The sequence below is a fragment of the Terrapene carolina genome, unplaced genomic scaffold (genome assembly GCF_002925995.2).
Source record: "Terrapene carolina triunguis isolate 2854851 unplaced genomic scaffold, T_m_triunguis-2.0 Scaffold24, whole genome shotgun sequence".
NCBI lineage: Eukaryota > Metazoa > Chordata > Testudines > Emydidae > Terrapene > Terrapene triunguis.
The window spans coordinates 635,032-649,040 of NW_020664375.1; the positions used below are offsets into that span (position 1 = coordinate 635,032).

Below are 14,009 nucleotides of genomic sequence, written 5' to 3' on the forward strand. Positions count from 1 at the left end.
AGGTTAAAAGTTATGAGGGAGTCTCCACCCTCCCAGCTTCTTGTTAAAAAACAAAAACAAAAAAGCCATGGGCACCAGATGCCAAGAAAGGATTTCCAGCTGAGAATCCGAAACAGAGGGAGGCACCTCCCTGCAGTCTGGATTTAAGCACTAAACTCCCTAAGAAGGGTGGGGTTTGGGACACATCTCTCCCATTGGCTAATTTAGGCTGCTTCCCATCTAGCATGCTGGCTTTTGTGATACCATTCTGAGGCACGTATCTCTCCCCATTCATTTTATAGGGAACCTGCATGCCTAACCCTGGCTTTGGAATCCCAGTGATTTTTTTCTAGGCACCTAAAAGTTAGGTGTGGTGATGCCAAGTGAATCTAGCCCTAAATCTCCTCATCTATTAAATGAGGCTAATATCTAACACTGAGCTGTCATTAGGATTCGCTAACCAAAGTGCATTACAAACAAATCCTAAGCATTATTTTTCTCTAAAATGTTGATAAAGGAACAGGAATAGGGATGCAAATGAAGTGATAGTTGCTAAATAGGGTTCCCCCTCCCCTCCAATAGCTGCGTCGTTACAATATACAGAATTTTTCAAGTTTGTTTGGTAATGTCTGCACCACTCTTGAGGGTGCACCAGTTCTGAGGGTGCACAACAAGGACTGAGCACTTACATCATAATCATACAATAAATTGCCAGAAACAGTAAATTATGGCGTCCTGGAAAAACATTCTACACATGAGGTGAGTGAGTAAAGTTATCTTACTAGCATGATCTTTTTAACAAGTAAGACTTTAAGTCTCTCTCAAATTACCATAACTGTGAGCTGTTACATCTTGTGCAAGCGATTGAACACAATAGATTTGAGAATCTTTGGGAAAGGCTGGAAAAATATAAAGGCACATCTGGCAGAATGAAAGAATTGGTTGAACGCTCTAGCCTCATTTCATAATATGCAGGACATACAACCATAGTTGCTTGATATGTTAAACGAGTAAGCTTGAAATAATGTATAGTTAGTATAATGTTGCAAGATGTAATTAGGGGTTAATATGTATGTTGAAACATCTCATAACTGATTTATGGCTGCCCTGGAGTTGAGTCACTCTTAACTTTATCTACCATTTCATTACTCTGAGGATTAAAAAAAATGTATTTTATCTTACAAAAGAGGTTCAAGAAATCATGTAATCTAGGTCATGAATGGCCTACATTTAACAAAGGGCATTTTCTTCTTCTGACCACTAGTGTGCAGTATAAGGCCCTGATATCCTCTAAAAACATGCTTAAGAGTTTGCAGGATTGGAGCCTGTGTGTGCACTTGCATGCGCATGATGAATAGACTCATAATGCTGCACGGGTGCTGACTTTTTTTTCCCCCCGGTGGGTGCTCCACCCCTGCTCTGCCCCGAACCCCCGAGGTCCCGCCCTTGCTCTGCCTCATTCTGCCCCCTCCCCTGAGGCCCACCCACCCATCGCTCTCTCCTCTCCGCTCTCGAGGCCCCTCCCGAGCACCTCCCGCAGGCTGCTGTGATCCTCGGCCAGCCCCAGGGGCCCGCTGCCCAACAGCTGATCAGCAGCCAGACCCCAGGCCAGAGCCACTGTGGCCGGTGGGTGCTGAGCACCCCCTATTTTTTTTCCCATGGGTGCTTGAGCCGCAGAGCACCCACAGAGTCAGTGCCTGTGTCACACTGGCAGTGCTGGAGTCAAGACTGAGAAAGGCGAGACAAGTAAAATTCCACTCTTTTCTCAGCTTCCTATAGAACTGACACAGATATAACATATGCACTTGGCCTCAGTCTGAGAATAAGTTCGTGCTGAGTTTGGGGAGAAAAGCTGGGTTGTTTGGGGGGGGGGTTGGTGGGGTTTGTATCAGGGGGAAAAAATCAGACTGTTTGTGCTTGTGGTTTTCAGTCAATGACTTAGATTCCTTTAAACACCTGAAACTGGAAAAGCTAATTGCAAACACATTTTTGAAAAAATAATTTAAGAAAATATATGTATTGAGAGAGAGACAGATCTCAAAAGCATGTCCAAGAACAGCCTGTGCACACACACTCTCTGCCTCCTACCCCCAGTTTGAAAGGCCGTGTATTGAGGTAGGGGGAGAGTGGCTCTGATGGGATCGGGGTCTCGACTGTAGACCAGGAATGTGTATTTGAAGGGGGAGGGGGCTTGTTTGTTCTTTTCTGCTCAAAAAAACCTCAAGGAAACAGTCGAACCCCCCCCCCCCCCCCCCCAAAAAAACCCTTCAGTACTGTCATATATTAAAAGTAATAAACCATTCCAGACCATGCCTGGTGCCTTTAGAGGGACACGGCCAGGCAGGACACCTTCCTACGCATCCGAGCCATGCTTATGTTAAACAGCAGCATGTTCCTAAATAAGCTAGTGTTACGCTAGCGGGTGCCCCCTCCTGGCCAGGCACTAGAACTGCCATGAGCGGAATCAAGACCTCCTTTGCTCTGGATCCCATGGGTGTTTCAAGCTTCTGTAGCCTCATCAGGCTGCAGCACCAGTTTCTCCCTTGGCCTCTCTGGCACATTTACTAGCACTAACTCTGTCTGTCATCCCTTTCCCAGAAATGGGGCTCCTCGGCCCACCTGCCCTCGGCCCCCACCACCAGGGCTGACCCCCAGGATGCCCCAGTTACTTAAACACACCCTTCTCCCAGAACTCCCCTCGAAGGTGTGAAGCTTCTGGTTACAGTGTAACTCTCGGGGGCATGCAGCGGTTGTGGAGTAGTTAGCACAGAGACACACTGTGCACAGAGTCTAACACATTTATGCTCTTTTACTTAATCATACAAAAGCAGAGGAGAGTACAGCTCATACAAAACAAGAAGCATCTTAAACCGCAATGTCCCTTACTATCTTGGGGGCAGGCAGGCAGGGAGCCCCCTGCTTCAGGAGGTGGTATGTGCTGGGTTGCTTCTCCCTTCTGAACTGGAGAAAATGCCCCCTCCCCACCCAGCAGACCAGCCTCTGCCCTTTTGAAACCTTTGGCCCAGGTGACACCCATGCCAGCTTCCCCATGTGGACACACATCCCTACTGGGTGATTTCATTGCCCAGGTGACTTCCCCCTACTAAACCAGTTCTGCTGCGTAGGGACCATCTGTTGTCTAGAAGAGTGAATAGATTTCCGGCAGTTTACAGTCTTAGAGTCAACTATCCTCTGTTGTTCTTTTGCCACCAGCCTTTGACATCTTAACCCAATGTGGAGGCAAACAGACCATAGCGAAGGCAGAAGTCTGGGCATTCAGAATGGAGTTTGTAGCCTGACACAGACACACAGGATACGTCTACAGTGCAATAAAAAACCTCCAGCGCCAACTGTCAAAACCTGCGTCAATTGACTCGGGCTTCAGGGGTTGGGCTGCGGGGCTGAAAATAGCAGTGCAGACATTCAGGGTCGGGCTTGAGCCTAGGCTCTGAGACCCACCCTCCTTGCAGCGTTTCAGAGCCCAGGCTCCAGCTGGAGTCCAAATGTCTACACTGCCATTTTTAGCCCTGCAGCCCAAGCCCTGTGAGCCCAAGTCAGCTGACACGGGCCAACTGTGGCCATGCCATGGGTCTTTTATTGCTGTATAGACGTACCCATAAGGGTTCGTAATCTCTCACACAATTCATAAATTGTACAGACATATTCCCAAATTGTCACAGCTAGCATGATTCATTTTTACTGCCTGTATCTTGTCAGGTTCTGCTTTGTTTTCAGATCGACTCTGTTGAGGCCTTACTTTTTTTTTAAATATCAAAAAGATTTTCCTTAATAATACAACAGTGTCTTATTTATTACAGCATCACATTAGGCTTCTTTCCCATTCTAGCAAATTTGTTTCTAAAATGTACTGTTTCTGTCTTCACGATTATTGGGTACACTCATCACTTAACAGGAATTGTTATTAAATAAAATAAGTTAAAATGTTGTTGGAAGTCATGATAAAAATACCCAATTTCTGACTGAAGCCAAATGAAATGGGGGAAGGGGCACACACGCTCAAAGCCTGATTATGTTTGTCTTTGTTTTACAGGGCTGTTATGATCTGGTGACCAGTTTTATGGAGACAAATATGGGAATCATAGCTGGAGTGGCTTTTGGAATTGCATTCTCACAGGTATACAATTATACTACATGAACTAGGTGGGTTTTTTTCTCTTTTCCTCTTCCCCTGGCTTCAGGGAAGGATTATAATAAGGGACAGAGCTCAGAATGCTCATTAGTCCTTTGGTCATCTGTTCATTGATTTTCTTTTTTCAACTTAAATGCAGTTTCTCCTTGGGAATATGCAGTTATGATTCAACTAATGACTAGCTCAAGGAAAATCACTTGTCCCTCTGTTGGGTCAAACAGAGGTTAACCCAATAAAGCATTGTTTTAAATGGAGCATAAACAACTCAAAAGCCAAATAGCTGATCCATATGTTGGATAGGCTTTTCACTCTTCAGGCTTTCTTTTTTAAAGATCTTGTTATAAAATTCAAAGATCTTTAAAATAAGAACATAAATTTAGCCTGGCTCATTCAAAAACTGTTTGTTTTGTTTTGTTTTTTATGTGGTGACCCGCACTATTTGCTTATTTCAGCTTCACTGTAAAGAGAAAAAAGTTCAGGGTGGGAGAGGACTAATTGTTAAAACTCTGTTCATTCTACTAACTTTTCTAAATGAAAAACCCCTTTGATTTTTGTGAGGAGAGGCCCCTTAAATCAACGTAGGAGTTCAGTTTCCCTAGCTACAAACAACAGCACAGCTGTAAGGAGAAAGATGCCAAAACCACAGTCTAAAAGCCACACTGTTTCATGATATGTTTTGGCATGCGGAGTATTCAGGGAAGACTAGGAAGCTGGCTATGGCTCCCTGACTTTCAAACTGCCTTGGCCCTGACATCAGTTAAAGAAGCCTAGTGACCGTTCTGACTTATTGTTGTGAGTTGGGTGAAACTTTGGGTTGAGTTAAAACCCTAGTGAGATTGATAGGTGTGAATTTACCCTTCAATTAACATAACTGTAAGCATAAGCTGCCACATAAAAGAAAAGGTATGTGTGAACCTGCCCAGGAGTTTTTGACTGAGTCATAGGCCCCAACTTCCCCTCTTTCCCGTGGGTGCTCGACCCCGCCCCCATCTCCACTCCACCCCTTCCATAAGGCTCCACCCCTGCCCTGCCTCCTCCCACCCCTTCCCCAGAGTCCCCGCCCTAACTCTGCCCCCTCCCTGCCAATATTCCAACTCCTTCCCCAAATCCCCACCCCGGCCCAGCCTCTTTCCCGCCTCCTCCCCTGAGCGCGCCATGTTCCCGCTCCTCCCCTCCCTCCCAGAGTGTGCTAACGCTGCCAAACAGCTGTTTAGCGGCGGCTGGATGGGAAATGCTGGGAGGTAGGCGGAGGAGTGGGGATGCGGCGTGCTCGGGGGGGAGGAGGAGGTGGGGCGGGGGCTGAGGGGAGCTTGGGGCTGGAGCACCCACGGAGTCGGTACCTATGGACTGACTATTGTTTTGGGTAGGGTATTTGCGTGTAGAGATCACATAGAAAGAGAGGACAAAAGAACAAAGAGGGAGAGAGAGGCAAGAAAGCCAAGCAGTATCCTCTAAGTATAGTGTGATCCTGGAAAAAGCTAGAGAGCTTTTGAGTCTTATGTTGACTAGAGGGTTGGGGGCTGTAAGCTAAGAAACTGCTCATTTTGTTCTCAGTTCCTTTTGCACTCAGAGAAGCAGGATTTTGTACATTCCTTGTAAATAAACAAGATTGCATCAAAGAAAATACCAGACTCCGTCAGTTTCTACTTTTAGCTGGAACATCCCCAGAGCTCCAAACTCTGACTAGCTATTTGGGTCGAAAAGGACCAAAGATTAGTTAAAAGAAGCCTAGGGACTGTTCTAAATTATGAAAGCTGCTTATGGTCCTTACACCAGTGAAAACCAGGAATACTACCTGCATCTTCCACAAAATCTTGACCCTTCTTTGTAGTAGTCATTTGCCTTGGAATGGTGAGAATCCCCTCAAAATGTGCAGAAATAGGAGAAAGAAAACCACATTTAGAAGCCCAATGCCAAACCATTTCCAAAACAGGACAGTGAGGTGCATGCACATTCGTGGGATTAAACTACTTCCATCTGAGCGAATATTTGCCTTCTCTCTTCTAGACCCAGAACAGGTTGACTGTAAACACTACACTTGAAAGTTGTCATTATAGCTGGCATTTGCTTTGGTCATTTAATGTTAAAAATCCAGCTCCAGGCATTTTAGAAGTGTAAACCTGATGGCACGAGGCACCATATTTTAAAATATTTGTGCAGTGCTTTGAAAATGGGAAGTGCCAGCTGACTTTATTCTGCTTCACCTTAAAACGCATGAATTCAGTCAATGTGCTGCATGTAAAGACAGTGCTCTCATCTGCTAAAACACCAGCTACACTCTCCTCTTTTTACTGCAGTTTACTGCAGCACAGCCCCTTTCTCTTTTCTTGCTTGACTTGCACATCCTGTCATTCCGTGGCAAATTGTAACAGGGAGTGTGACTGTCCATTATAGAGGTTAAACAGTGTGAACAGCCTTTGTTAAAACTGGGGGAACGAAGTTAGGAGTGACTTATGCATGGCTACACATTTTGGTTCAAGAAAAATAATTCTGGCAATGTTTCTATGATTTTATTTTAGTCAAATTCCTATTAACAAGTTTCACTGCTTTGCTGAACCGAGCCTATCTCTAAATTCTTCAGTATAACTGCTTCCAAGTACTGAGGAAAACTGTTAGCAGATCCATTATCCACTGAAACCCAGCCTCAGGTAGCCTGAAGTGTGTTGGTTGGATTAAGGCTTCTGACTGACTACTTTGCCTTGGATGTTACCGTCTGTTCTTTGTCACTAGAAGACCATGATGTCTTTGCTAAGAACCACACTAACATTTTCTTGTCTGAGTCTTGGTTGTGAGGAAACATCATGCTTTGGTTCTGCACTCTGAGTTGATGGTCAGTTGTACCTGAACCATCTCAAAGCATTGACTTATCCTTCATACAGACACACAGCAAAAGAACTTTGGTAGCCAGAAGCTGTGATAACACTAGCTTTTTACTACTGTATTCCACTTCTTGACAACTGGTAGTAGTTGACTTGTTCTTGTTCCTAACCTTGATGGCACCATTATAAAGTGCTCTCTGTACTCTATCTGAATCTGTTTTTAGGTAGTCAGAATTGTGTTCAATGCAGATATCTTTAAAAAATCCATCCAAAATTGTTTGAGGACTCGGGAGGTAACATGTTGGATTATTCAGCCCTACACAATTGAGGCAAATTGCAGGATATTTTGTAGGTAAGGATCTGGACCAAGTATAAATCACCAAATCTGCTTTAGCCTAGTCACATCTTTAATGAATCTGTAGTACGTGCTGTATTTTTACGTGTAGCATTTTAACTTGGCTAGAAGTTGTTTGCAGCTGGGAGGACAATATAGAAAGAAGCCAAACTGGGATTGTTTGTCAGAGTTTTGACCTGTCTGGATATTTATTATAGGCAATCCATAATGTATGGGTTAAATTCTGTCTTTGATGGAATTGGACGGTGCAGCAAAGAAGAACAGAGATGCAGACCGATGCATCCTCTGCAGCGAGAATCATGCTGGCGCAGGCTGGATTTATCATGGCAGGCTGCAGGCAACACAATGTGAAATGCACTTTGCTGCTGCTCCGAGCAAGTGCAAAGTGCACCCTGATGTGCTGCTGGCAAGGATTTGTTGCTGCTGGCAGTGTACACTCCAGCCAACTGGGGAGCTAGACATTCTTCACTTCCAGCACACTGTTCCCCTACACCATTAAGGAGGTGGAGGCATGAGACTCAGGCAGGCATACTTCCCAGCCCACACTTGTGCACTGTAGAAAGATTCTTCCTGGCCTGTTTGTGTGTGCGAAGTGACTCCCTACCTCGCCTAATCCCTACCCCTTGTGGAGCAGACAGCTGAATGTAGCCTAATATGTGAAGAATACAATACAGTTGGTTCCCATTTACTTATTAATCTGTCTTGCTTGATCCACATAAGAATGGAATCCTCTGACTGATTTCAGATTAAGCAAGGCTAATAGTAACGTAGCAGGCAGAGATACAGCTTTAGGTGAGGTTTCACTGTTTCTATTTAGAATAGTTTTAATCAAGTAAAAGGCAAGTTGCACTGTTTTGCTCTTCTGCAGTAGAGCATGTTGTGCTGGCCTTTCCCTTGCATAATTTGTTAGGTGTTAACCAGTACAAGGAATGTACCAGTTCTCAGAAATGGAAAAAGGTGATGTAATGGCATGACGTGTCTTATTGCTTTGGCATGATTTCTCAACCACAATTAGTGTCTGAAAAGCTGCTTTGGGACCGATGACATCTGCACAATTGCGAAGCACAGACTTTCCTTGTTGAGGTTCAAATAATAATTTTTGGAAAAGCAAATTGTTTTTGGAATCGAAGTCTGACATTGATTTTCAGCTGGAATAACTTGTGTTTAGCAGGTGCTCTTCATGAAAATGATCCCCATACACTGGACAACATAAAATAAAACTGTCCAAGTCCCCTTTAAGAGGAATGATTTTTGCCTGTGGAACACTACGTGCAGATGTTGGTTTAAAGGACATGGGATAGCCTCTTCAGGTTGGAATTACCATTGAGTTACTCATTAAGTAGGAAGGGATTGTAGTGCAGCTTTAGAGCCATATTGTTCCAGCTTTACTGCAGGATGCAGTAAAATCAATCCTTCAGAGTGCACAATACCGATTCATTTAGGGATCTGTGTTTGGATTCCCTCTAGTCCAGTACAGCATCCACTTTGTGCATATATTTTAGCACTTGCAATTTAATTTCTAGCATAAAGTTGAGTAGTTGCACCTGATTGGGGGCACAATTCAGGTGGAGGCATGACTCTTCAGATCTGTGCCCACAGCTCATGTTTGGGACAGAAGTTGCACCCACAGACAAGAAGGCTGGGCCTCAGCCTGGCTGAAAATACATTAAGGAGAATAAGAAATGTTTGAAATGTCAATTTGCCCAGTGCCAATGTGGCAGACTCAAAGCAGAGTTTCTGTTGGATTTGAAAATATTGAAAAAATATTCCTAAATGCTAAAAAAGTACATTCATAAAAATACCCCTTTTAAAGGGGCAATCTGTAAAAGCTATTACCCTGATTCTGATTTGAGTGTACAGCTTCCTCTGTCTGAGAAGAACAGAATGGCTGAGTAGAAACAGCTGTGAATGGACACTGGTCAGGAAGAGGAACAGGTTTTTTTTGGCAGAAAAACTCCAGGATATGAAAACTTCATAGACATTCTTAGATGAAGCCAGTGAAATCAAAAGAACTAATGCCACAATGATAGGTAAACTCAGTCCTTTCCAGACGAGCATGGAGAGCTGTGTGCCCAGAACACTGAGGATTGAGAACACAGCGATAGAAATCAAGGAGCTAAAAGGTGAAGTGTCATTCCACATGGAGAAAACTGGAGTATCAGCTCCAGCAGCTGCGTCCCTGGCTAGTCAAACACATGACTGAGTTTGTACTTATGGCCTTAAATAGGGACACATTGTGAGGATGAAACAGCACAAAGGACCTAGAGACCCAAGTAGAGGTGAAATCATTGTTCCATTTCTGTACTTTGTAATAACAGGGAACTCCTACAGGCTATAGCATTTTACATCTTCAAATCACTTTATGACCATTAATCCTTACAACACTCCTGTGAGCTAGTATGTAAGACAAGCCATCGTGTATTCCTTGTAAACAAGACTGTTAGGAAGTTGCTACACTTAGGCTTGAATGGTCACATTTTATATAGATTTGGACATGAGACTAGAAACCACATGCCAGAGATGTGAACGCACCACGTGCTGAATTGCACATGTTCAGATGATTTTTGACCACCAGAATGATCATTCTTCATCATGAAGGATTTAGATTTTTCAAAAAAAGAACAGGAGTACTTGTGGCACCTTAGAGACTAACAAATGTATTTGAGCATAAGCTTTCGTGGGCTACATCCCACTTCTTCGGATGCATAGAGTGGAACATATATTGAGGAGATATATATACACATACATACAGAGAGCATGAACAGGTGGGAGTTGTCTTACCAACTCTGAGAGGACAATTAAGTAAGAGGAAAAAAAACTTTTGAAGTGATAATCAAGATAGCCCAGTACAGACTGGTTGATAAGAAGTGTGAGAGTACTTACATGGGGAGATAGATTCAATGTTTGTAATGGCTCAGCCATTCCCAGTCATTATTCAAACCTAAATTGATTGTCTAATTTGCATATCAATTCGAGTTCAGCAGTTTCTCGTTGGAGTCTGTTTTTGAAGCTTTTGTTTTCCAACAATTTGGAAACTTTTTCAGATTATCCTTGGCCAGACCAGAGGTTTATCCCCGGCAAATGCTTAGCACTGCCAGGAGAACATCTGGAGAAAAGGAGATGAAGAACAAGATAAAATTCAAATTCAGATGAGAGCCTGGGACTTACACATGTATGTGTTGTTTGAACGTTCTTGTTCAAAATCCTGAATACCATAGAGCTGGAAGTATAAAAAGAAGTAATAAGTAAGTAAGAAAGAAGTAGATAACAGCTACAACATATTACTTTGGAGAAGATGGGAAACAGTGGGAGCTAAGGCCTAGTCTACACTACAGCTGCCGTTCGATATAAGCGACGCAATTTGAGTTACGTTAGTAGCGTAACTCAAGTCGACGTAGCTTAGATCTACTTACCGTGGGGTCCATACTATGTTATGTCCATGGGAGACATTCTCCTGCCAACATTGCTTCCACCTCTTGTTGAGGTGGAGTACAGAAATCGATGGGAGAGCACTCTCCCATTGATTGAACATGTCTTCACTCGATCTGATAAATCGATGCCACTGCATCAATTGCAGCAGCGCAGATTTAGCTCCGTAGTGAAGACAAACCCTAAGGTGGATAAATGCGACTGTTTCTTGTGGAGAAAGGGTTTGTGTGGAGATGCAAGGAGAAGGGGAAGGGTTTTTTGTCGTGGGTTTTTTGTTTGCTTGCTGTTTGTTAGTTTATTATTTGTTGTACTGTGAGTAAATAGTTGTAAGCGGACTGTAAAGATGTGTAGGTTTATAAAGATTTTTTGGCTAGCTGGTTTATGACAACCAAATTGCTCCCAAATGGCACAACCGTGATTGACCAAGTAAGTGACAATTAAATCTTTCTAGCATCCCATACCAGCACATATGTTGTTTATACTGTTTACTCAAAATCCTTAATTCTTTTTTTCTAGCCTCTCTGTTTTTTCCTGCCCTCCTCTCATTAACTACACTTGTTATCTGTGGAGCCATTTGTATGGGCAAATTTTAGTATATCCAAAAATGCTGTACAAAGTCCATTTATATAATGGCTTTCCTCTTTTATGCCATGCTCTGTGAAATACACGAGTTTATGTGATGGTAACATGACCCCTTAAAGGTATGAAACAGCATTTAGGCAGTGCCAAAGAGAAATAAAGAGCCCGAAGGTCAGAAGGTGCACACACATGTAATCTGAATTTCAGTGGAAAGCCAACCTATTGCTTTCTGCAGGATGGATTTGAGTAAATTTGTCTCTTTAAATGTTCATCTCGTGAAATAAACACATTACCATATCCTGGGAAGTACTGTCAAGCTGAACATTGTCATTACTGGAAGTGAATATGGCATCTCTGAAACACAACAAACTTCATCGAAGATTAGGAGTTGTCTACTACGTTTAATGGCATTTTATTTGTCAGAGTTCTGCTTTAAAATGACATCTCCTCCTCCTGCCCTCCCCTTCATCCCAGAAATCTAATGCAGGAAGAAGATTGTGGTGGGGGATGATTACAATAGTGATCTGTGGCCCAGATTCAGTATCAGACAGGTTTTTAAAGAGAGATTATATACTGCCTACTCTCCCCTTACAGCTAGAACTCTCTGATTATGGCTTGGGGGTTCCTGGCCAATCAGCAGCATTCTGGAGCAGGTACCAGTATACCACCATCGCCTACAGGAAAAATGGTCTGTTGGTGACTTTGTGACATCTGTGTATTTCCACTGCCATTCAGTAAAACGAAGAAGATCTGAAGAATAGCTCTGTGAAGCTCATAAGCTTGTCTTTTCCATCAACAGAAATTGGTTCAATAAAAGATATTACACCTCACTAATCTTCCCTCATACAATAAAGGGGCTCTCCTGTTTTTGATGATATGCACAAGTCCGATATAAAATCTATTGTCAGCTCTATGAGGACAAAACTGTCTACTACCCTGCATGTACAGTGCCACACACAATGGGGGCCTGTTCTTCATTGATCCCGAGTCATACCACAATACATATAATAATAGCAAATATCAAACCTACTCAGCAACTTGACATGGGGTTTGTGACGCTGGCAGACCAGGTGCCAGCACTCATGCCAAGGTCCCCATGTCTCAACTGAACACTGACAAATACATAGTTGCAATCAGTCTGGCTCACCTGAATGTCTAGTATTGTTAAAATAGGCATTATGATTATATAAGAATGTGTTTAGTGTTTAGACTTTACTGAATGCTTGTGAGTTGCTGCATGCATTAAACTCACTTATAGCACCTGTATCCCATATTGTAAGGTAATATTTAAGCATTTGTATTGTACGCCTTTGTGACTGTGCAAATCACCAGACAGCAAAGAGAGATTAACTAGTGTACAGTGTTGGTCTCCAACAGAATGTGTTACATCCTGGCCAACAAGGAAGGCCCATTGACACTAGGCGGACTATTGTGGAACATTAAAGAGAACAAAAGAATTTGTTGTTCTGCTCTTCCCCACCATGAAGGAGTTATGCAAGTGAATTCCTCCCATCACTTAAGTTCGCAGCTCAGAGCACCTGGGAGGGAAGGGGGAAAAAACCCTTACAAGAAGGAACTGTATCTCTATGCTGCTTGGACTCTGGGGGGCAAGGTTTTCTAAGCATAAGAAAGGGATTCCCAGCTGCTTTGCTTGGAGTATCCCTAAAGGACATATAGCGCTTGCTTATTATAGAAGCTTCTATTACAGGGAGAGGCAAACTTTTTGGCCTGAGGGCCACATCGAGGTTCCAAAATTGTATGGAGGGCCAGTTGGGGAGGCTGTGCCTCCCCAAACAGCCAGGCATGGCCCGGCCAATGCCCCCTATCCGACCCCCCCCCGCTTCTCACCCCCTGACGGCCCCCCAGGTACTCCTGCCCCATCCACCCCCTCTACTCCCTGTGTCCTGACTGCCCCTGAACCCCCCACCCCTGACTGCCCCCCACCACCCAATCCAACCCCCCCTCTCCTTCCTGACTGCCCCCCCCGGACTCCTGCCCCCATGTTCCCCGCCCTGACTCCTATCCACACCCCCGCCTCCTGACCACCACCCCGAACTCCCCTGCCCTCTATCCAACCCCCTCAGCTCCCTGCCCCCTTACCGCGCTGCCTGGAGCACTGGTGGCTGGCGGCACTACAGCCACGCCGCCCAGAGCACCAGGCCAGGTAGCCGTGCCACCACGCAGCTCAGAGCACTGGGTCAGGCAGCAGCTCTGCAGCTGCAATGCCCGGCCGCCCAGAGCATTGCGCCAGCAGTGGAGCGAGTGAGCTGAGGCTGCAGGGGAGAGGGAACAGCAGGGGAGGGGCTGGGAGCCAGCCTCCCGGGTCAGGAGCTCAGGGGCCGGGCAGGAAGGTTCCGCGGGCCAGATGTGGCCCGCGGGCCATAGTTTGCCCACCTCTGTTCTATTACCTTTTGAAACCTAAGATCGTAACTCATTTGTGTAAGTATGTTTACCTGCTTTAACTTTGTAAATAAGTCTTGTTTCCTTTTTAATAAATCTGTATATAGTTTATTATAGGATTGGTTACAAGTATTGTGTTTGTTGTGAGATCTGAGGTGCAATTGACTAGTCCTTTGGGACTGGGAGTAACCTGAATATTGCTGTGATTCTTGATCTAAAGAACCATCTATCTCAAAGGTAGGCTCACCTGGTGTGACAATGCGGTTCTGGCGGAACCCAACTGAGAGTGCCAACTCAG

General features: G+C 44.3%; 1 protein-coding gene across 1 annotated transcript in view; it reads left to right on the forward strand.

Moving 5' to 3' along the window:
* Positions 1-14,009, forward strand: part of LOC113406279 (tetraspanin-7) — a 107,038-nt gene that overhangs the window by 86,346 nt on the left and 6,683 nt on the right. The window contains exon 6 of the mRNA XM_026650078.1: positions 4,031-4,114. Within this exon, the coding sequence (XP_026505863.1) occupies positions 4,031-4,114 (84 nt within the window). The remainder of the gene's footprint in view (positions 1-4,030; positions 4,115-14,009) is intronic.